The 12,731-nt window shown below is 63.9% G+C and overlaps 5 protein-coding genes across 5 annotated transcripts in view; 2 read left to right on the top strand and 3 right to left on the bottom strand.

Annotated features, from left to right (window-relative positions):
- MNEG_1475 (hypothetical protein) overlaps positions 1-1,787 on the bottom strand; it is a gene marked incomplete at both ends in the record, with an annotated part of 5,007 nt that extends 3,220 nt beyond the window's left edge. Inside the window, 6 exons of the mRNA XM_014050040.1 lie at positions 23-190; positions 404-475; positions 740-797; positions 1,042-1,190; positions 1,375-1,424; positions 1,667-1,787. Of these exons, the coding sequence (XP_013905494.1) occupies positions 23-190; positions 404-475; positions 740-797; positions 1,042-1,190; positions 1,375-1,424; positions 1,667-1,787 (618 nt within the window). The remainder of the gene's footprint in view (positions 1-22; positions 191-403; positions 476-739; positions 798-1,041; positions 1,191-1,374; positions 1,425-1,666) is intronic.
- Positions 1,788-3,196: 1,409 nt separating this feature from the next.
- MNEG_1474 (hypothetical protein) lies at positions 3,197-5,793 on the top strand (the record flags this gene model as incomplete). The annotated part of the gene is made up of 3 exons (XM_014050039.1): positions 3,197-3,232; positions 4,036-4,265; positions 4,452-5,793. 3 exons carry the CDS (start codon positions 3,197-3,199, stop codon positions 5,791-5,793), a joined length of 1,608 nt encoding a protein of 535 aa, XP_013905493.1.
- Positions 5,794-6,063: 270 nt separating this feature from the next.
- Positions 6,064-7,665, bottom strand: MNEG_1473 (ubiquinone/menaquinone biosynthesis methyltransferase; the record flags this gene model as incomplete). Its single annotated transcript, XM_014050038.1, has 3 exons — positions 6,064-6,270; positions 6,738-7,193; positions 7,381-7,665. The coding sequence occupies 3 exons, from the start codon at positions 7,663-7,665 to the stop codon at positions 6,064-6,066; spliced, it is 948 nt and encodes a 315-aa protein (XP_013905492.1).
- Positions 7,666-8,160: 495 nt separating this feature from the next.
- Positions 8,161-9,566, bottom strand: MNEG_1472 (60S ribosomal protein L34; the record flags this gene model as incomplete). The annotated part of the gene is made up of 4 exons (XM_014050037.1): positions 8,161-8,187; positions 8,650-8,799; positions 9,259-9,338; positions 9,488-9,566. The coding sequence occupies 4 exons, from the start codon at positions 9,564-9,566 to the stop codon at positions 8,161-8,163; spliced, it is 336 nt and encodes a 111-aa protein (XP_013905491.1).
- Positions 9,567-10,501: 935 nt separating this feature from the next.
- MNEG_1471 (hypothetical protein) lies at positions 10,502-11,531 on the top strand (the record flags this gene model as incomplete). The annotated part of the gene is made up of 4 exons (XM_014050036.1): positions 10,502-10,509; positions 10,635-10,713; positions 11,010-11,072; positions 11,436-11,531. Coding segments are annotated over 4 exons (246 nt in total), but the record flags the coding sequence as incomplete, so codon positions are not given.
- Between the last annotated feature and the right edge of the window lie 1,200 nt (positions 11,532-12,731).

Here is a 12,731-nt window from a genome sequence, read left to right as displayed (position 1 = left end):
CCCCCGCACCCTGTCGCCTCACCCGGTTGACCTCTGCGTAGCCCCAAACCCGCACGCCTGCACCGCCGTTGACCAGATCAGCTGCGTCTGCCTTTGCTGTGTCGATGGCTCTCTGGACCTCCGACAGCTTGTGGGTCCAGTACTCGACCCGGCCAGGCATGATGGGGTCCTTGTAATTGTCACGAATGGCCTGCAAAGGCAAATGGTTGGTAATCGGCTCATTCATCATTTGAATACCAAGGGTACTTGTGTCACCAAGAGCATAACGGCAAGGGCACATGCGTGTTCAGACGCACAGTGAACAGGGGGTAAGAGGGAACGGCCCGCAAAACCTTGCCCGCCCAACGGACGAAGAGGTCCCTGCACGTCGCCAATGCGCGAGGCTGACACTGGTGCAGCGCACCCAGTCTCCCTCCCAATGGCCAATGAAGAATGATTTTCCAGTGCCGGCGTAGCGCTTGATCAGGAACGTGGCCTGCATGCATTGGGTGCAAGGGCGGTCAGAAGAAGCGACAGCAGCAGGGCCCCAGCACACAAGCAGACAGCCTGGATAGCAGTCCGCAAAGGTGCCCGCCTGCGAGACAATTACCGGATTTTTTGCCGACCTCACCAATCTTCCTCTGCACAGAAGCACTTGTGCAGTGACCAAACATGCTGCAGCAGGACCCATGTATGTATGGGCATCTGCCACTTTATCAAGCCCACACCCGCAAACACATCACCCGCCACACCCTCTTACCAGATCATAAAACTCCTGATAGATCGCATCTGTGACGGGGTAGGCCCAAAATACAAACCTGCAAAGCAGCATCACAAGAACGGCCATGTGCGCGTCAGATAACCTGCACCCGCTGCCTCGCATCTCCTCCACACCCCTTGTGGCACCCTCATTCCTACAAGCATCCTCTGATGCCTGGCAAGGAGGCAGTTGCTTCTGCACATGCATGGACAAACTCCGTCATCCTGAGCCACTGATTGAACAGTTTCACACCCTACACACTTCTAGCTCTCAGAGCAGCGCACCGGCCCCCTCCCTCGCACCTGTCCATGGGCTGGTCCAGCACGTCAACGTATCGCTGCTGCGACTGGGTCACCGCCTCCAGCAGCGACGCTGGCCGGCGCGTCCTGGCAGTGTCGAGCCAATTGTCCACCGAAAACTTGTGGACCCGGGCGCCGCTGGCTGCCATGACCTAAACGGGTGGGGACGTTGGTGAGTGTGAGTGGAATGCAGGAGGCGTCCAGCTGTGCACACTGAATTTATGGACTCTGGCCAATGCATAAAACGCCGTTCTGCTGGACACAGTGCAGAAAACGCTAGGCTTGAAGGTGGTCAAGGGTGGATATACAGCGTGGCTGCGTCCTGTGCTGCCGCACCTTGGCACCCTCCAAGGATGAAGGGTCAGATGTGAACTTGTAACTAGGACCTGTAAGAAAAACGGCAGTGGAGATCTCAGGCCTGCATTGGGGCTGTTTGCACTGACGGCGCTGTGCTGAACTCCGTCTGGCAAGGAACAAGGGACTTGGTGGCAGCTCGAAGCACGACAGTTGCGTGTAGTGCGCTCCGCCAAGCCGTCAATGGGCCTGGTGTGACTGCTGCAATCACGTCAAGCCCAGGATTCATGCGCCACCGTTGAAAAATATGCTTTTGCGTCACACGCGCGCTCACCGATGATGGTGGAGCCCAGGAGGGTGTTGTATGACATCACAGCCTTGGACCTCCCAAAGCCCTGGGCGTCGTCAACAGCAGCGCCGTCGCTACCCGTGACCTGATCAGAGTAGGCCTGCATATAAAACGCTTGGTCACCCCCCTATGTTGGCGCATTCGTGAGTGTATCATTCAGGTGATTGAGCGAGCGTCTACCCCGCGACTGCCGTGGGCCGGCGCTTAGTCTGCACAGTAGACAAACCACTTGAGGGGGAAGGGCCCTGCACATACTCACAAGCAACATAAGTGCCCGCCATTATGCAAGCAGGGGCTCAGATGACAACCTGGAATGGTTCAAATGAACAAGTCACCATCAAGGCACATGCCCACCTCCAAGGGCCAGGATGCGCCGCCGACCCCCCCTTGGTCTGGCTGCTGTGCGGCGGCTGCTCCGAGCTCCCGCATGACAGGCGCCGGCAGCGGCGCACGCCCCGCAAAGGCGCTGGCAAAGTTGTCTGCTGCAGTTTCAGCAAGAAGGTGTCGTCGGCAGGATTAATTACCCTGGGGCTGCTGTGCATACATGAGTATGGGGCGGGCAGCGACCTTCGCCCGCCAACACGCCAGGCAGGTGTGGTGCGAGTGGAGGCACGCAGGCACCTATGCCATGTCATTACCTGCAGACTTGGCAACATCACGCATCTGCTTGTTGTAGCATAGAGTTATGTCCTGCAAATGCATGCGTGCATGGGGTCCTCTCGCATGAAGCTAGATCGAGCTTGTGGCGCCGAGGGTCGGCATCGCGCTCTCCGCTCGTACTGTGCCACTGCATCCCTTGAGAGGGCATAAGCTTCTTAGTAGATTTATTTTATCCGCAATAAGCCTCTGCCAATCGCGGGCGTGTGCGTGTCATCTCGTCTCGAGTCACTGGTCGCGGCAGGGCGGTTTCAACGTCCCGCTATACGTACCACAGGTAGTGTCTTCACTAAAACCTTCTGAGGGCACAGCGTTGGTTCCTGGTTGCCGTACGACACCCTTGGCTCGGCTAGGGTGCCCGCAGTGAGCGTCCCCACCGCGACCAGCAGCAGCAAGCTCCGACGTCCTGCCATGGTATCTCAATGTATATAAACAGATTATTCTACGTAAATAAGAGTTTTGTTGGTTGTCAAGGCGATTTGAAGGCGGAGGATATGGGCGGCCGGTTACTCAGTTACTTGAGGATGGACAGCAGTGGCCCGCGGCGCACATGTGGCGCCTGCCGACTTTCCGCACACTCGTGTGAAGCCTTCAGATAAATTTTGTTTGTATGCTGTGATGAACATGTATTCCTCCAACCCCTCTGTGTGCCTGGCCCCCTACAGAGTGCCTGCCCCACAACAATGTGCTGCTTGCCTCGACGGCTTGCACCTGGAGTGAGCTCGCAGAGTTCAAGTTGAAATTTGCAGATATTCGTGGATAGGAAGGAAGCAGCAACCCTTGAATATGTGATGGCGGAATACAAACAAACGCAGGACATGGGACCCATGATGCCTGTAGCGAGCGCATCAGAAAGTCATGATCCGTAGAGAGACCCCTGTCAGCAACAACAAGGTGCGCGGCGGAACTGCGAGGGTGGCTTGGTGGTCAGCCCCCCCCTTGCGCCTGCGAGTTATGATGCCTTTGCCACACCATGTATGGGATTTGTATATCGTACACACCTGCATTCATCTTGAAAGAATCAAGTGATCATGGAAGGTGATGGCGCGGTCTTTCACAGCTCGTAGCTGAGCGATGCGCAGGGTCACATGAGAGTTGACTGCCGCTGACAGCAACGTGCCTCGTCCAGTTGAAGGGGTGCCCATCCTCCTTGAATTGATGATGCTGAACATATAACAGCCCGGGATGATACAGCGTTACATGCTTTGCGTGGAGGATGCCGCCTAGGCCATTGCGCTGACAGGCACATAGCTGTGCCGAGTTGGTGAGACACCATGACAGCTATCGGGAAGCTGCCGCGGCCATCAGGCATGCTTTCAAGAATATCGTAATTGATCAAAGATCAGGACATGGGCTCTTGCCTCTATGTGCTCGGATTGTGCCAAGTTACCAGGCTGCGCGATCTGATTAACAAGGCACTCCCTACAACAACTTATGGGGGTAAATGATTTCAAGAGAAAATGACACACGCCGCCGGTGCTCCATTGGAATTCGGCAAACAGAGCGGCGCCGCACGTCGACAGCAGCTGCTGCTTTCATGGGCGTCACGCATCGCGCGATCCGCACAGCCGGCTCGTTGCGTCCCAAGCAGCGCTGGCGTTAAGTGCGCCGTGTGGGCGTCGGCGGCAGCGCAGACCGCAGCGGCGGCGCTACCGCAGCCCGCGAAGCCGCCGCGACCCATCCCGCCCAACCTGCAGCAATTTCTGGATTTCGAGCTGCTCTGGCTGAAGGCGCGCCGCCGCCTGTCCCTCAGCCGGAGCGCCACCGGCTGGGCTCTCGACGACGCGCGGTGCGGCGTTGTGCCCTGCGACGCGCCGTTGCTCGAGGCGCGCGCTGAGGGATGGCTGGCGATTGGGAGGAAGCTGCCTGGCGTGGACGGGCGTCAGCTGGTCAACCGCCACCGGCTGGCGCTGCTCCTGGACCCCGGGTGCGGATTTCGGGTTCTACGACTGTACAAAAGGCATGCAGCAACGTTACAGTGTGCGCTTCTTCTGTTCCCTGTCTCCTTGGCACCGCCCCTTGCGCATGGGATGCTGCGTTGTGTGGCAGCAGAGCAAGCACGTGTGTACAGCATGGCAACCCAACCCCACGTTTGCCGGCCCCCCATCTGCAGGGAGCTCGAGGCTCCGGCACAGCAGCTGCTGCGCCTTCTGCCTGGCCACCCGCCCACGCAGCTGCTGCTCGCCGCCCTGTCGGAGCTGCCGCGCCGCCCGCCAGAGGCGCTGGCCCTCGCCATCTCGTCCCTCGGGCCTGCGGTGCGCCGCGCGCTGGGCGGCGCGCTGACGGGGCCGCTGCTCTCGGAGCTGCTTCTGCTGCAGCTCGGGCCTGGCGCCGGCGGCGGCGATGGCGGCGGCGGCGAGGCGATCATGAGCGCCGGCGCCGCGGCCTGGAGCACGGGCGATGGCGATGCGAGTGACTGGGGTGGATTGAGCGGGGGCGTTAGCCACGAGTGGGTGGAGGAGCGCCTCTCTGCGGCCGCTGCGCTGCTGGGCCCGGAGCTCGCCCACGCCGCGCTGTGCGCCGCGCCCGCCCTGGTGCGCGTGCGCCAGGGCGAGCTCGCGCCGCGCCTCGCCGAGGTGGCCGATGTGCTGCAGCTGCCGCCGCTGGACGCCGCGCTGATCGCCGGCCGCCACCCGCGGCTGCTCGCGGCACCGCCGGCGCGTGTGCGGGCGGCGAGCGGCGCGCTGGCCGGGGCCCTGCGCGAGCGGCTGGGGTGGCGTGACGGGCGGGCGCTGCACTTTGTTGCCTGGAACCCGGCGGTGCTCGAGGCGGCCCTGCTCGGTAGCAGCTCCTCAGAGGTGGGCGAGGGCGACAGCAGCAGCACCAGCACCAGCAGCAGTAGCAACAGCAGCAGTAGAAGAAGAAGCAGCAAGGGCAGGAGGAGCACTGATGGCGGCGGTCCAGAGGACGGCGATGGGGGGCTCGAAGCGGTGGAGCGGATGGTCGAGCAGTGGGCAGCCATCGTGGCGCTCTCGGACCAGCGGCCGCGCTGGCGCGCCGCGCTGCTGCGCCCGCGCTACCCGCTCGTCGCCGCCATCCTCTGCGGCGCCGGCGGCGTCGGCGGCGGGTTCACGGCAGGCGGCGACGGCTCGTCGCCCGTCGCCGGCGCGGAAGACCTGGATGGAGAGAGCGGCGACGGGGCGGCCGGCGGCGGCGCGGCCGCGCCGGCGCTGAGCCCGCTCGCGGCGTGGGCCGACGCGCAGGATCAGCGGCTGCAGCGGCTGCGGTACTGCGCAGAGTCCGGGGACCTGCCCCTGCTGGGGCTGCGCCGGCTGCTGCTCATGCACCCCGCAGAGTTCGCGTCCAAGGCGCCGGGCTACCGGCGCTGGCGGCTGGCGCAGGCGGCGGCGGGCAGCGGCGGTGGGAGCGGGGGCGAGGGTACCGGGCTGCCGGCGTGGTGGGATGAGCCTCAGTTGGAGGTGCTGGGGGAGGTCGGGCCCTTTGACAGGCTGTAACGCCATGTATCAAGTGCTGCCCCTGGATGCCGGTTTATTTTTAACTTCGTACATTCTACTGCTGGTGGCTGGCTGCTCCTTGGCTCGGGTCCGTCATGATTCACGCGACACGCAAAGGCGCAGCAGGCATTGGGGGTTTTACACAGGCGCGGGCTCGCCGCGACACGCAGCACCCCGACAGGGCAGAACTTTCGCAGCAACGCTCGGGGGCACAGGGGGCTGGGGCGGGCTGCGCGGTGCGCGGGCCGGGCGCTACTGGCTGCCCCGCCGTCACCGCGCCTTTGTCGCAACCAGGCAGCCCATCAGCCCGAACCCGACGTTGTAATGCACCGCGGATGCAAAGCCCGCGGCGCGCGCCATGGCCTCCTGCTCGCGGCCGGTGGGGAAGCGCTTTATGGAGGGGCGCAGGTATTCGTACTCCGCGGCCAGGCCATAGGCAGAGGCGGCGGGGACGACGAGGCGCTCCAGGAAGAAGGCCTGGCGCGGGGTGGGGCGATTCACACGTGTCTGTGTGTGTGTCACGTGTGTGTGTGTGTCATGTGTGTGTGTGTGTGTCACGTGTGTGTGTTTGGGGGGGGGGAAATGGCCCGCTAGAAATATGTCAACGAACAAGATTTCAATGCATCTGAAGATTTGCCCTAACGGGGCAAGGCGTGGCGGCTTGGCAAGGGTTGTGTGCTGGGATCCGCTGCATTGAGAGCGCCGCGGCGCAGGGGCGAGGCGAGCGGGGCGGCGTGCGCGGGCTTGCCATGTGGGCCACGCCCCCCTGCCTGGCAGCTGCCATGCGGATCATGGGAAGCCCGCGATGCTCGTGAGGTGGCACCCCACAGCTGCCGACCCCTGGAATCCCACCAAAACGCCTGCATCCCGCTGCACACAACAGCTCTGCACCATGTGGAGGGAGGTGAGGGGTGAGGGGTGAGGGGGGGCCCCGGCCGCCCCACCTGCAGGCCGTCCACCACCGGGTCCTCGCTGTTGTTGAAGTCCAGCACGGCGGCCGACGCCCCCGGCTTCAGCACACGCGCCAGCTCGGCCAGCGCCCGTGGGATGTCGGCCACGTTGCGCAGGCCGTACCCCATGGTGGCCGCGTCGAAGGACGCGTCCGGGAAGGGCAGCGCGAGCGCGTCCCCTTGGACCCACGACATGCGCGCGGGTGGGCGCGACGCCGGGCGCACCCCGGGCGCAGCGGCGCGGCGCGACTCTGCGTCCTCCAGCATCTCGGCCGCAAAGTCGAGGCCCGTGACGTGGCCGGTGGCGCCGACGACGCGCGCGAGCTCGAACGCCAGGTCGCCGCTGCCGCAGCAGACGTCGAGCGCCGCGTGGCCGGGGGCGGCGCCGGACCAGCGGACGGCCATGCGCTTCCAGACGCGGTGCTGGCCGAGGCTGAGGCGCTCGTTGAGCTGCGGGCGCGTGGGGTGAGCGGCACCGGGGTGGAGCGACCCCGGAGCATGGGTGCGGGGCAGTGCGCGTGCATATGAGGAGGACGCTGCCTGACATGGCGCTCTGATGGCAGGAATTGCCATCGGATTCTCGTGGTAGTGGTTGTGACGCGGCTGCAACACCTCACGGGGATGGGGTGCGCCGCACCTCATCATAAACCGGGGCTATCCGGTTGAACAGCTGCTGCCGCGCCGCCGCCTCCTGCCCGGGCTGAAACGCCCCCTGGGGCCCTGGCAGCTCCTCGCCATCAAAGCGGCCGCTTGTGCTGGGCTGCGCTGCCGACGTTGTTGCGGACTGCAGCTCAGTACGGGCAGCCCACGCCTGGGTGTCTCGCCATTGGCGCCGCTGCGCGCGCTGCGCCGCAGCAGGCCACGGGGCTCTTGCCCCGGCTGCACTACCCAGCACCGACTGGTGGTGGGCTAGCTTATGCATGGTGACAGAATTCACTGGTCCGTGATGTAAAGTAACGGCGACGGTCACCTAGATTGTCTAGATCTTGTTTGCGGAGTGGATCGGTCGAAGCTGCGGTAAACGTCCTACAAACGTATACAATGCTCTATACTTCTCATTCATGCCTGGTACAGTGTGATGGGTGTCATAAGGTTTTGCCCCCTTGCCTGCCTTTCCGTGCCGCCGAGGGTCGCACAGGCCTGGTTTCCCTTCCCAGGCCAGCTCTGCCAGGCCGCCGCCACCTGATCAGCCTTCTGCTGGCGCAGCTGCCGGCAAGGCCATCCTCACTGTGGATTGGTTCGCCGAGAAGGCATAGCTGGTGCCCGCACTGCGTACGGACAGAGTGCTGTTTGGACCAGCTGCGTGTGCGCGTCGTGCACTGGCGCGCTGCATCACACACTGGCCGCGATGCTGTGACACAAATCCTGCACATGGCAGAGTTTGTTGTGTGGCTTCGTTACATGACGCAAGAGCAGCCTATTTCTTAGCCTGCAGCTTGAGCACCTGCGAGGCAGTCGAAGTGCAAGCGGGGCAAACGAGCAGGAGGGGCAGCGTCGGTCGCTCCGATTGCAACAGCTGCAGGTGCCTCCACCATACGCTACCCAACATGGATCCCAATCCATGTTGTTGTGGGGTCGCCCGGAAGCCGGCCGCGCATGCAGCTGCACGGCCGGCGAACACGCGGGCCGCCCTGATCCATCGCTCTGGCACCGTTCTCTTCCGCGAGCGGCCACGCACGCAGCGGTGCGGCCGTCGCGGCTTTTATGCGGTGCGCCGCGTCCTCAAAGCGCGCAGCACACCCCGCAGCAGCCGCATGCATCGCTCCAGAACCGCGCTGCAGCAGAGCGGGCTGTGCCTTACAAACGCTCCGCCCGCCCTCCCACGCCCCATACCACCGTCCTGGCATGTGCACGCTCCCTTCCAACCGCAGGCACCCCAAACATCATCCCTCACAGCCCGCCCCACCTTCTTGACGATCTTCTGCTCCTCAATCAGGAAGGCGCGCACGATGCGCTCCTTCACCACGGCGTGGCTCAGGGCGCCGCCGTAGATGCGGTTGACCGACTTCTGCCTCTTGCTTAGGCGCGCCAGAGTCGCGGGGCGGCGCTGGGGCAGCTGCAGTCCGGCGGCGGGGGGAGGGCGCCACAGGGGCCGCCACGGGGTGAATGGTCGAGTTCAGCCTGCAGCAAACGGGGCCTTGCCGACTGCTTCGCACCCGACCGCAGCTTTGGCATTGCTGGTGCCAGCCACTGCACACGTGACAGCCACCGCACACGTGACCGCCACCATGTACGTGACAGCCACCACAGAATGCTGGCTGACGTGCGGCCTCCCAAGCAACGCAGCCTCAGGTGTACGGCGCCACCGCTCGCAAGTGGACTTGACTGTCACGCAGCCACCCCTCCTCCTGCTCTGCCTTGGCTCCACACGCCGCCGCAGCAGCCCGCGGAACGCCTTGGGGCAACAGCAGCCCCAGTCCTTCCGGGTTCACCGGCACCCCGCCTCGCTGCACAGCGCGTCAACCCCCATGGCCCCCCCTCCCTAAAAATCCACCGCGGCCCACGGTGCGCTCACCCCGTGCAGCCGCACGCCGGTGGCGGCGCACTTAGGGTGCTTGGTGGGCTTCTTCTGGTACTGCACCACCAGCTTGCCGCCTGATATAGCGGGGAGAGGATGACCAGCCGATGAGCTTTGGCTCTGCGGACACATGATCAGGCCGCACGGCTGCCGCGAAAGAGAGCAGGGCGTGCATGCTCAAAGCGCCCCCGGCTGGCTGACAAGCATCCAGGGGACCCCCGCTCACCAGGGGTCTTGACGACGCGCGTCCGGTTGGAGGCGCTGTTGTAGCAGTGGCGCCTGCGGTAGGTCAGCCTCTGCACCATCTTGGCTGCTGCTGCTGCGCCGCGGCTGTGAGGGAGCCGACAGAGGGAGGATCCAGGGGCGTGTGGAACAACAGAGGCGTAACACGCCGCAGCGACCACAACGCGTGTGCAACTTTGGGCTGCTTCTCGCAATGAGGCGCACTGCAGCACCCTTCTGGACAGCTGATAGATCGTCCCGGCTTGCGGGTCAAGAGCGGCTGGTTTTGGTGCCACCGCCGCCCGCCAGCCGCAAGCCGCACGACATTGGTGCAGCAGCAGGCTCTGTGACCAATCTTGAGGCATGCTCGCCACTCCTCCGTGCTGCAGTGGCGATAACATGCTCAAGGCGTGCTCCGGCGCTGTTTTCCCTCCATGGCGTTGGTCCCCCCCCCTGGCGCTGCTTGCTGCTCTGCTGCACTTGCTGCGGCACATGCTGCTGCATCACTGCACAGGGTGTTGCCCGCTGGTGTGCAGGCGAAAGTGCTCGGCATAATCATTCGTAAAACCAACAAGTAACAACTCCCGCTTCATCTGCGCAGACACCCGCTGCCCTTGCTGGCCGCCCTGTGTGCCGGCGAAGCACACGGAGCTGCGCACCTCTTGAAACGTGTACAAGACCGCGCGTGTCAAAGAGGGAGTTGTGTGGGTCGAGGGGGCTTTTGTTACGATGCTGGGAATGAACAGACGCGGCCCGTGACTACTGCACAAGTGTGTGCATATCTGTTCTTCAGACCACCACATCAATGACATTGGTGCAAGTCGCTGTACGGGTTCCCAGCAGAGGTGTGCCTTCAATGACCCGCTCCGAGAGTGATCTGTGACGGAGTACAATCACCCTCCAGCCGCCCATATGCTTATTGTTGGCATTAATCTTCAACATCAGGCAGTGAAGACAAGGCCCAGCGTCTTGTTGACGGAGCTGCCATTTGGGATAGCGTTCGCCGTTGGGTGCCATCATGAATCGGTGCGCAGTGGCGGGCTCGGACGCGCGTAAATTCTTGCAAACGGCTGTGGGTTGAGCACAGTGCGCGCCCGCAGCCAGGTATGGACGACACCAACGTGGACACTGCCTTTTTGCGAAACCCGCAGGTACAAGGTCCTTAGGCAGCAAGGAGACGGCACATACGGCAATGTTTGGAAGGCCGTGAACCTCCAGACCAACGAGACGGTGCGCGCAGGCGCGCAGCGGTGGCGCCGGTCAGGTGGATATCACCCGCGTGGGCGGTATCCAGAGGGCCGTGATGCGCCTAATGGGCGGCAGACAGTGACATCACTCGGACGGCCGTAATATGCTTGTTCTAGGACAGAGTGAAGCGTAACGCAAAGCGAACATGGCGCCTGTTGCCGCCGCACGGTGCGGCCTGCCTTGCCCACGGCATGGGCGTGATCCGTCCCACAAAAACCTGCGAGCACGGGTCACACATAATCCTCACGCAGCACCGCACCCATCACTCCAATCCAAAGGTGGCCATCAAGAAGATGAAGCGCAAGTTTTTCAGCTGGGACGAGTGCATGAGCCTGCGCGAGGTGCGGGCCGCGGAGGGTTTCGCTGCCAGGGCCCAACCGTGTTCGCGCTCAGGCACGAGTCAGCCGAACCTTTGCCACCCACCGGCGCAGAAGCCTGCCAGCGCGCTCGGCGCCACGCCGCCGAGGCCACGCGCACGTCCGCCCTTGCCGTCACCTTGGCAACTGACGCAGTGTGCCAGCTCCACACGCGGCCCGCTTTGCTTGCTTGGCACGTCCTTATCGCCACCTCCAAAACCGACTGAGTCACCAGCAGCAGCTGCAGCCGCCAGCCCCCGTCCCACCCCACTCGTCACACTCGCCGCGCCTGCTTGCGGCCCCCCTCTTTCCCGCACCCGCGGCGCCCTGCGCGCCCCGCCTCCACAGGTCAAGTCCCTGCGGCGGCTGAGCCACCCCCATGTTGTGAAGCTGAAGGAGGTCATTCGGGAAAATGACGAGCTGTTCTTCGTGTTTGAGTTCCTGGTGGGCGGCCGCTGAGAAATGCGTGGGTTGGACGGGTCAAAGAGTGGGTCCGTGACGTGTGTGTGTGTGTGTGTGTGTGTATGAGCGCGCATGTGCGGGTGTGTGTAAGAGAGAAAGAGAGAGAGAGAGAGAGAGAGAGAGAGAGAGTGTGTGTGTGTGTGTGTGGGTGTGTGTGTGTGTTGGGGGATGGGGCGGCCTGATTGTCGCCGCCTACGATCAGCCCGCGGGCATGCGTCTGGCCAGTGTTGACCTGGGATGCTGGGTGACGCACCAGGGGCTGAAGTTTGGTGAGCGCACAGGCGACATCAACGGTCCAGCCCGCCCGCTCCAGGGCCCGCGGCCTGACACGCTGGGCACAGGTGGCTCTTGCACCCTTGGTGCGTCCATAGGCGGCAAGAGACCACGTGTGCCCGTGTCCACCCACTCACCCTGTGCTCGCCCGCGTGCGGGTGCTCGCTGCCCACCATCGTCGACCCCCCCGCCCCACCACCACCTCACCGCAACCTCCAGGACTGCAACCTGTACCAGCTGATGAAGGACCGCGAGAGGCCCTTCCCTGAGGCCCGCATTCGCGCGTGGTGCCACCAGGTCTTCCAGGGTGAGGCACTGGAGGGGGGTGAGGGGTGGTTGGTGGGAGGCCACAGGGGGACGATGGGTGGGAGTGAGAATGGGGATGGAAGTTGGGGTGGGAGTGAGATTGGGGGTGGAAGTTGGGGTGGGAGTGGGGAACTCGGCATGTATGGTGCGGGCTGGGCCGGAAATTGCGATGTAGCTCGCCGCGAGCCCCGGGGTGCGCGCCCAGCGCAATTGAGGGAGGGGGGGACGGAGCAGCAAGGCACCCTGCGGGCTGTGCAGAGCAGTGCAGGGTGCGGCTCCTGTTGCGGACAATGGTATGAAAGCGCTGCGTCGCGAGTATGGACCGAAGCCTGGCGCTCCGCGCAACTCGCTGCGGCTGCAGGGCTGGCGTACATCCACAGCCGCGGCTACTTCCACCGCGACATGAAGCCGGGTGGGCGGCTGGGCGGCAGCGTGGGGGCCGGGTGCAAGTGCAGGCCGACTACTGTGTGAGGGGTGTGGCCGCGGTCGACTCGCTCTGCACTGGCTTCCATGCTGTTTTGGAATCCCCCTGGCGTTACCCCCCTCCCCCTCCTCCTGCACTCACGTCTGGCCCTGGCCCCCTCTCCCTCGCCCCTCTCCCCC

This window comes from Monoraphidium neglectum, assembly GCF_000611645.1.
Source record: "Monoraphidium neglectum strain SAG 48.87 unplaced genomic scaffold scaffold00148, whole genome shotgun sequence".
Classification (NCBI taxonomy): Eukaryota; Viridiplantae; Chlorophyta; class Chlorophyceae; order Sphaeropleales; family Selenastraceae; genus Monoraphidium; species Monoraphidium neglectum.
This window is presented reverse-complemented; position numbering and strand designations above follow the sequence as displayed.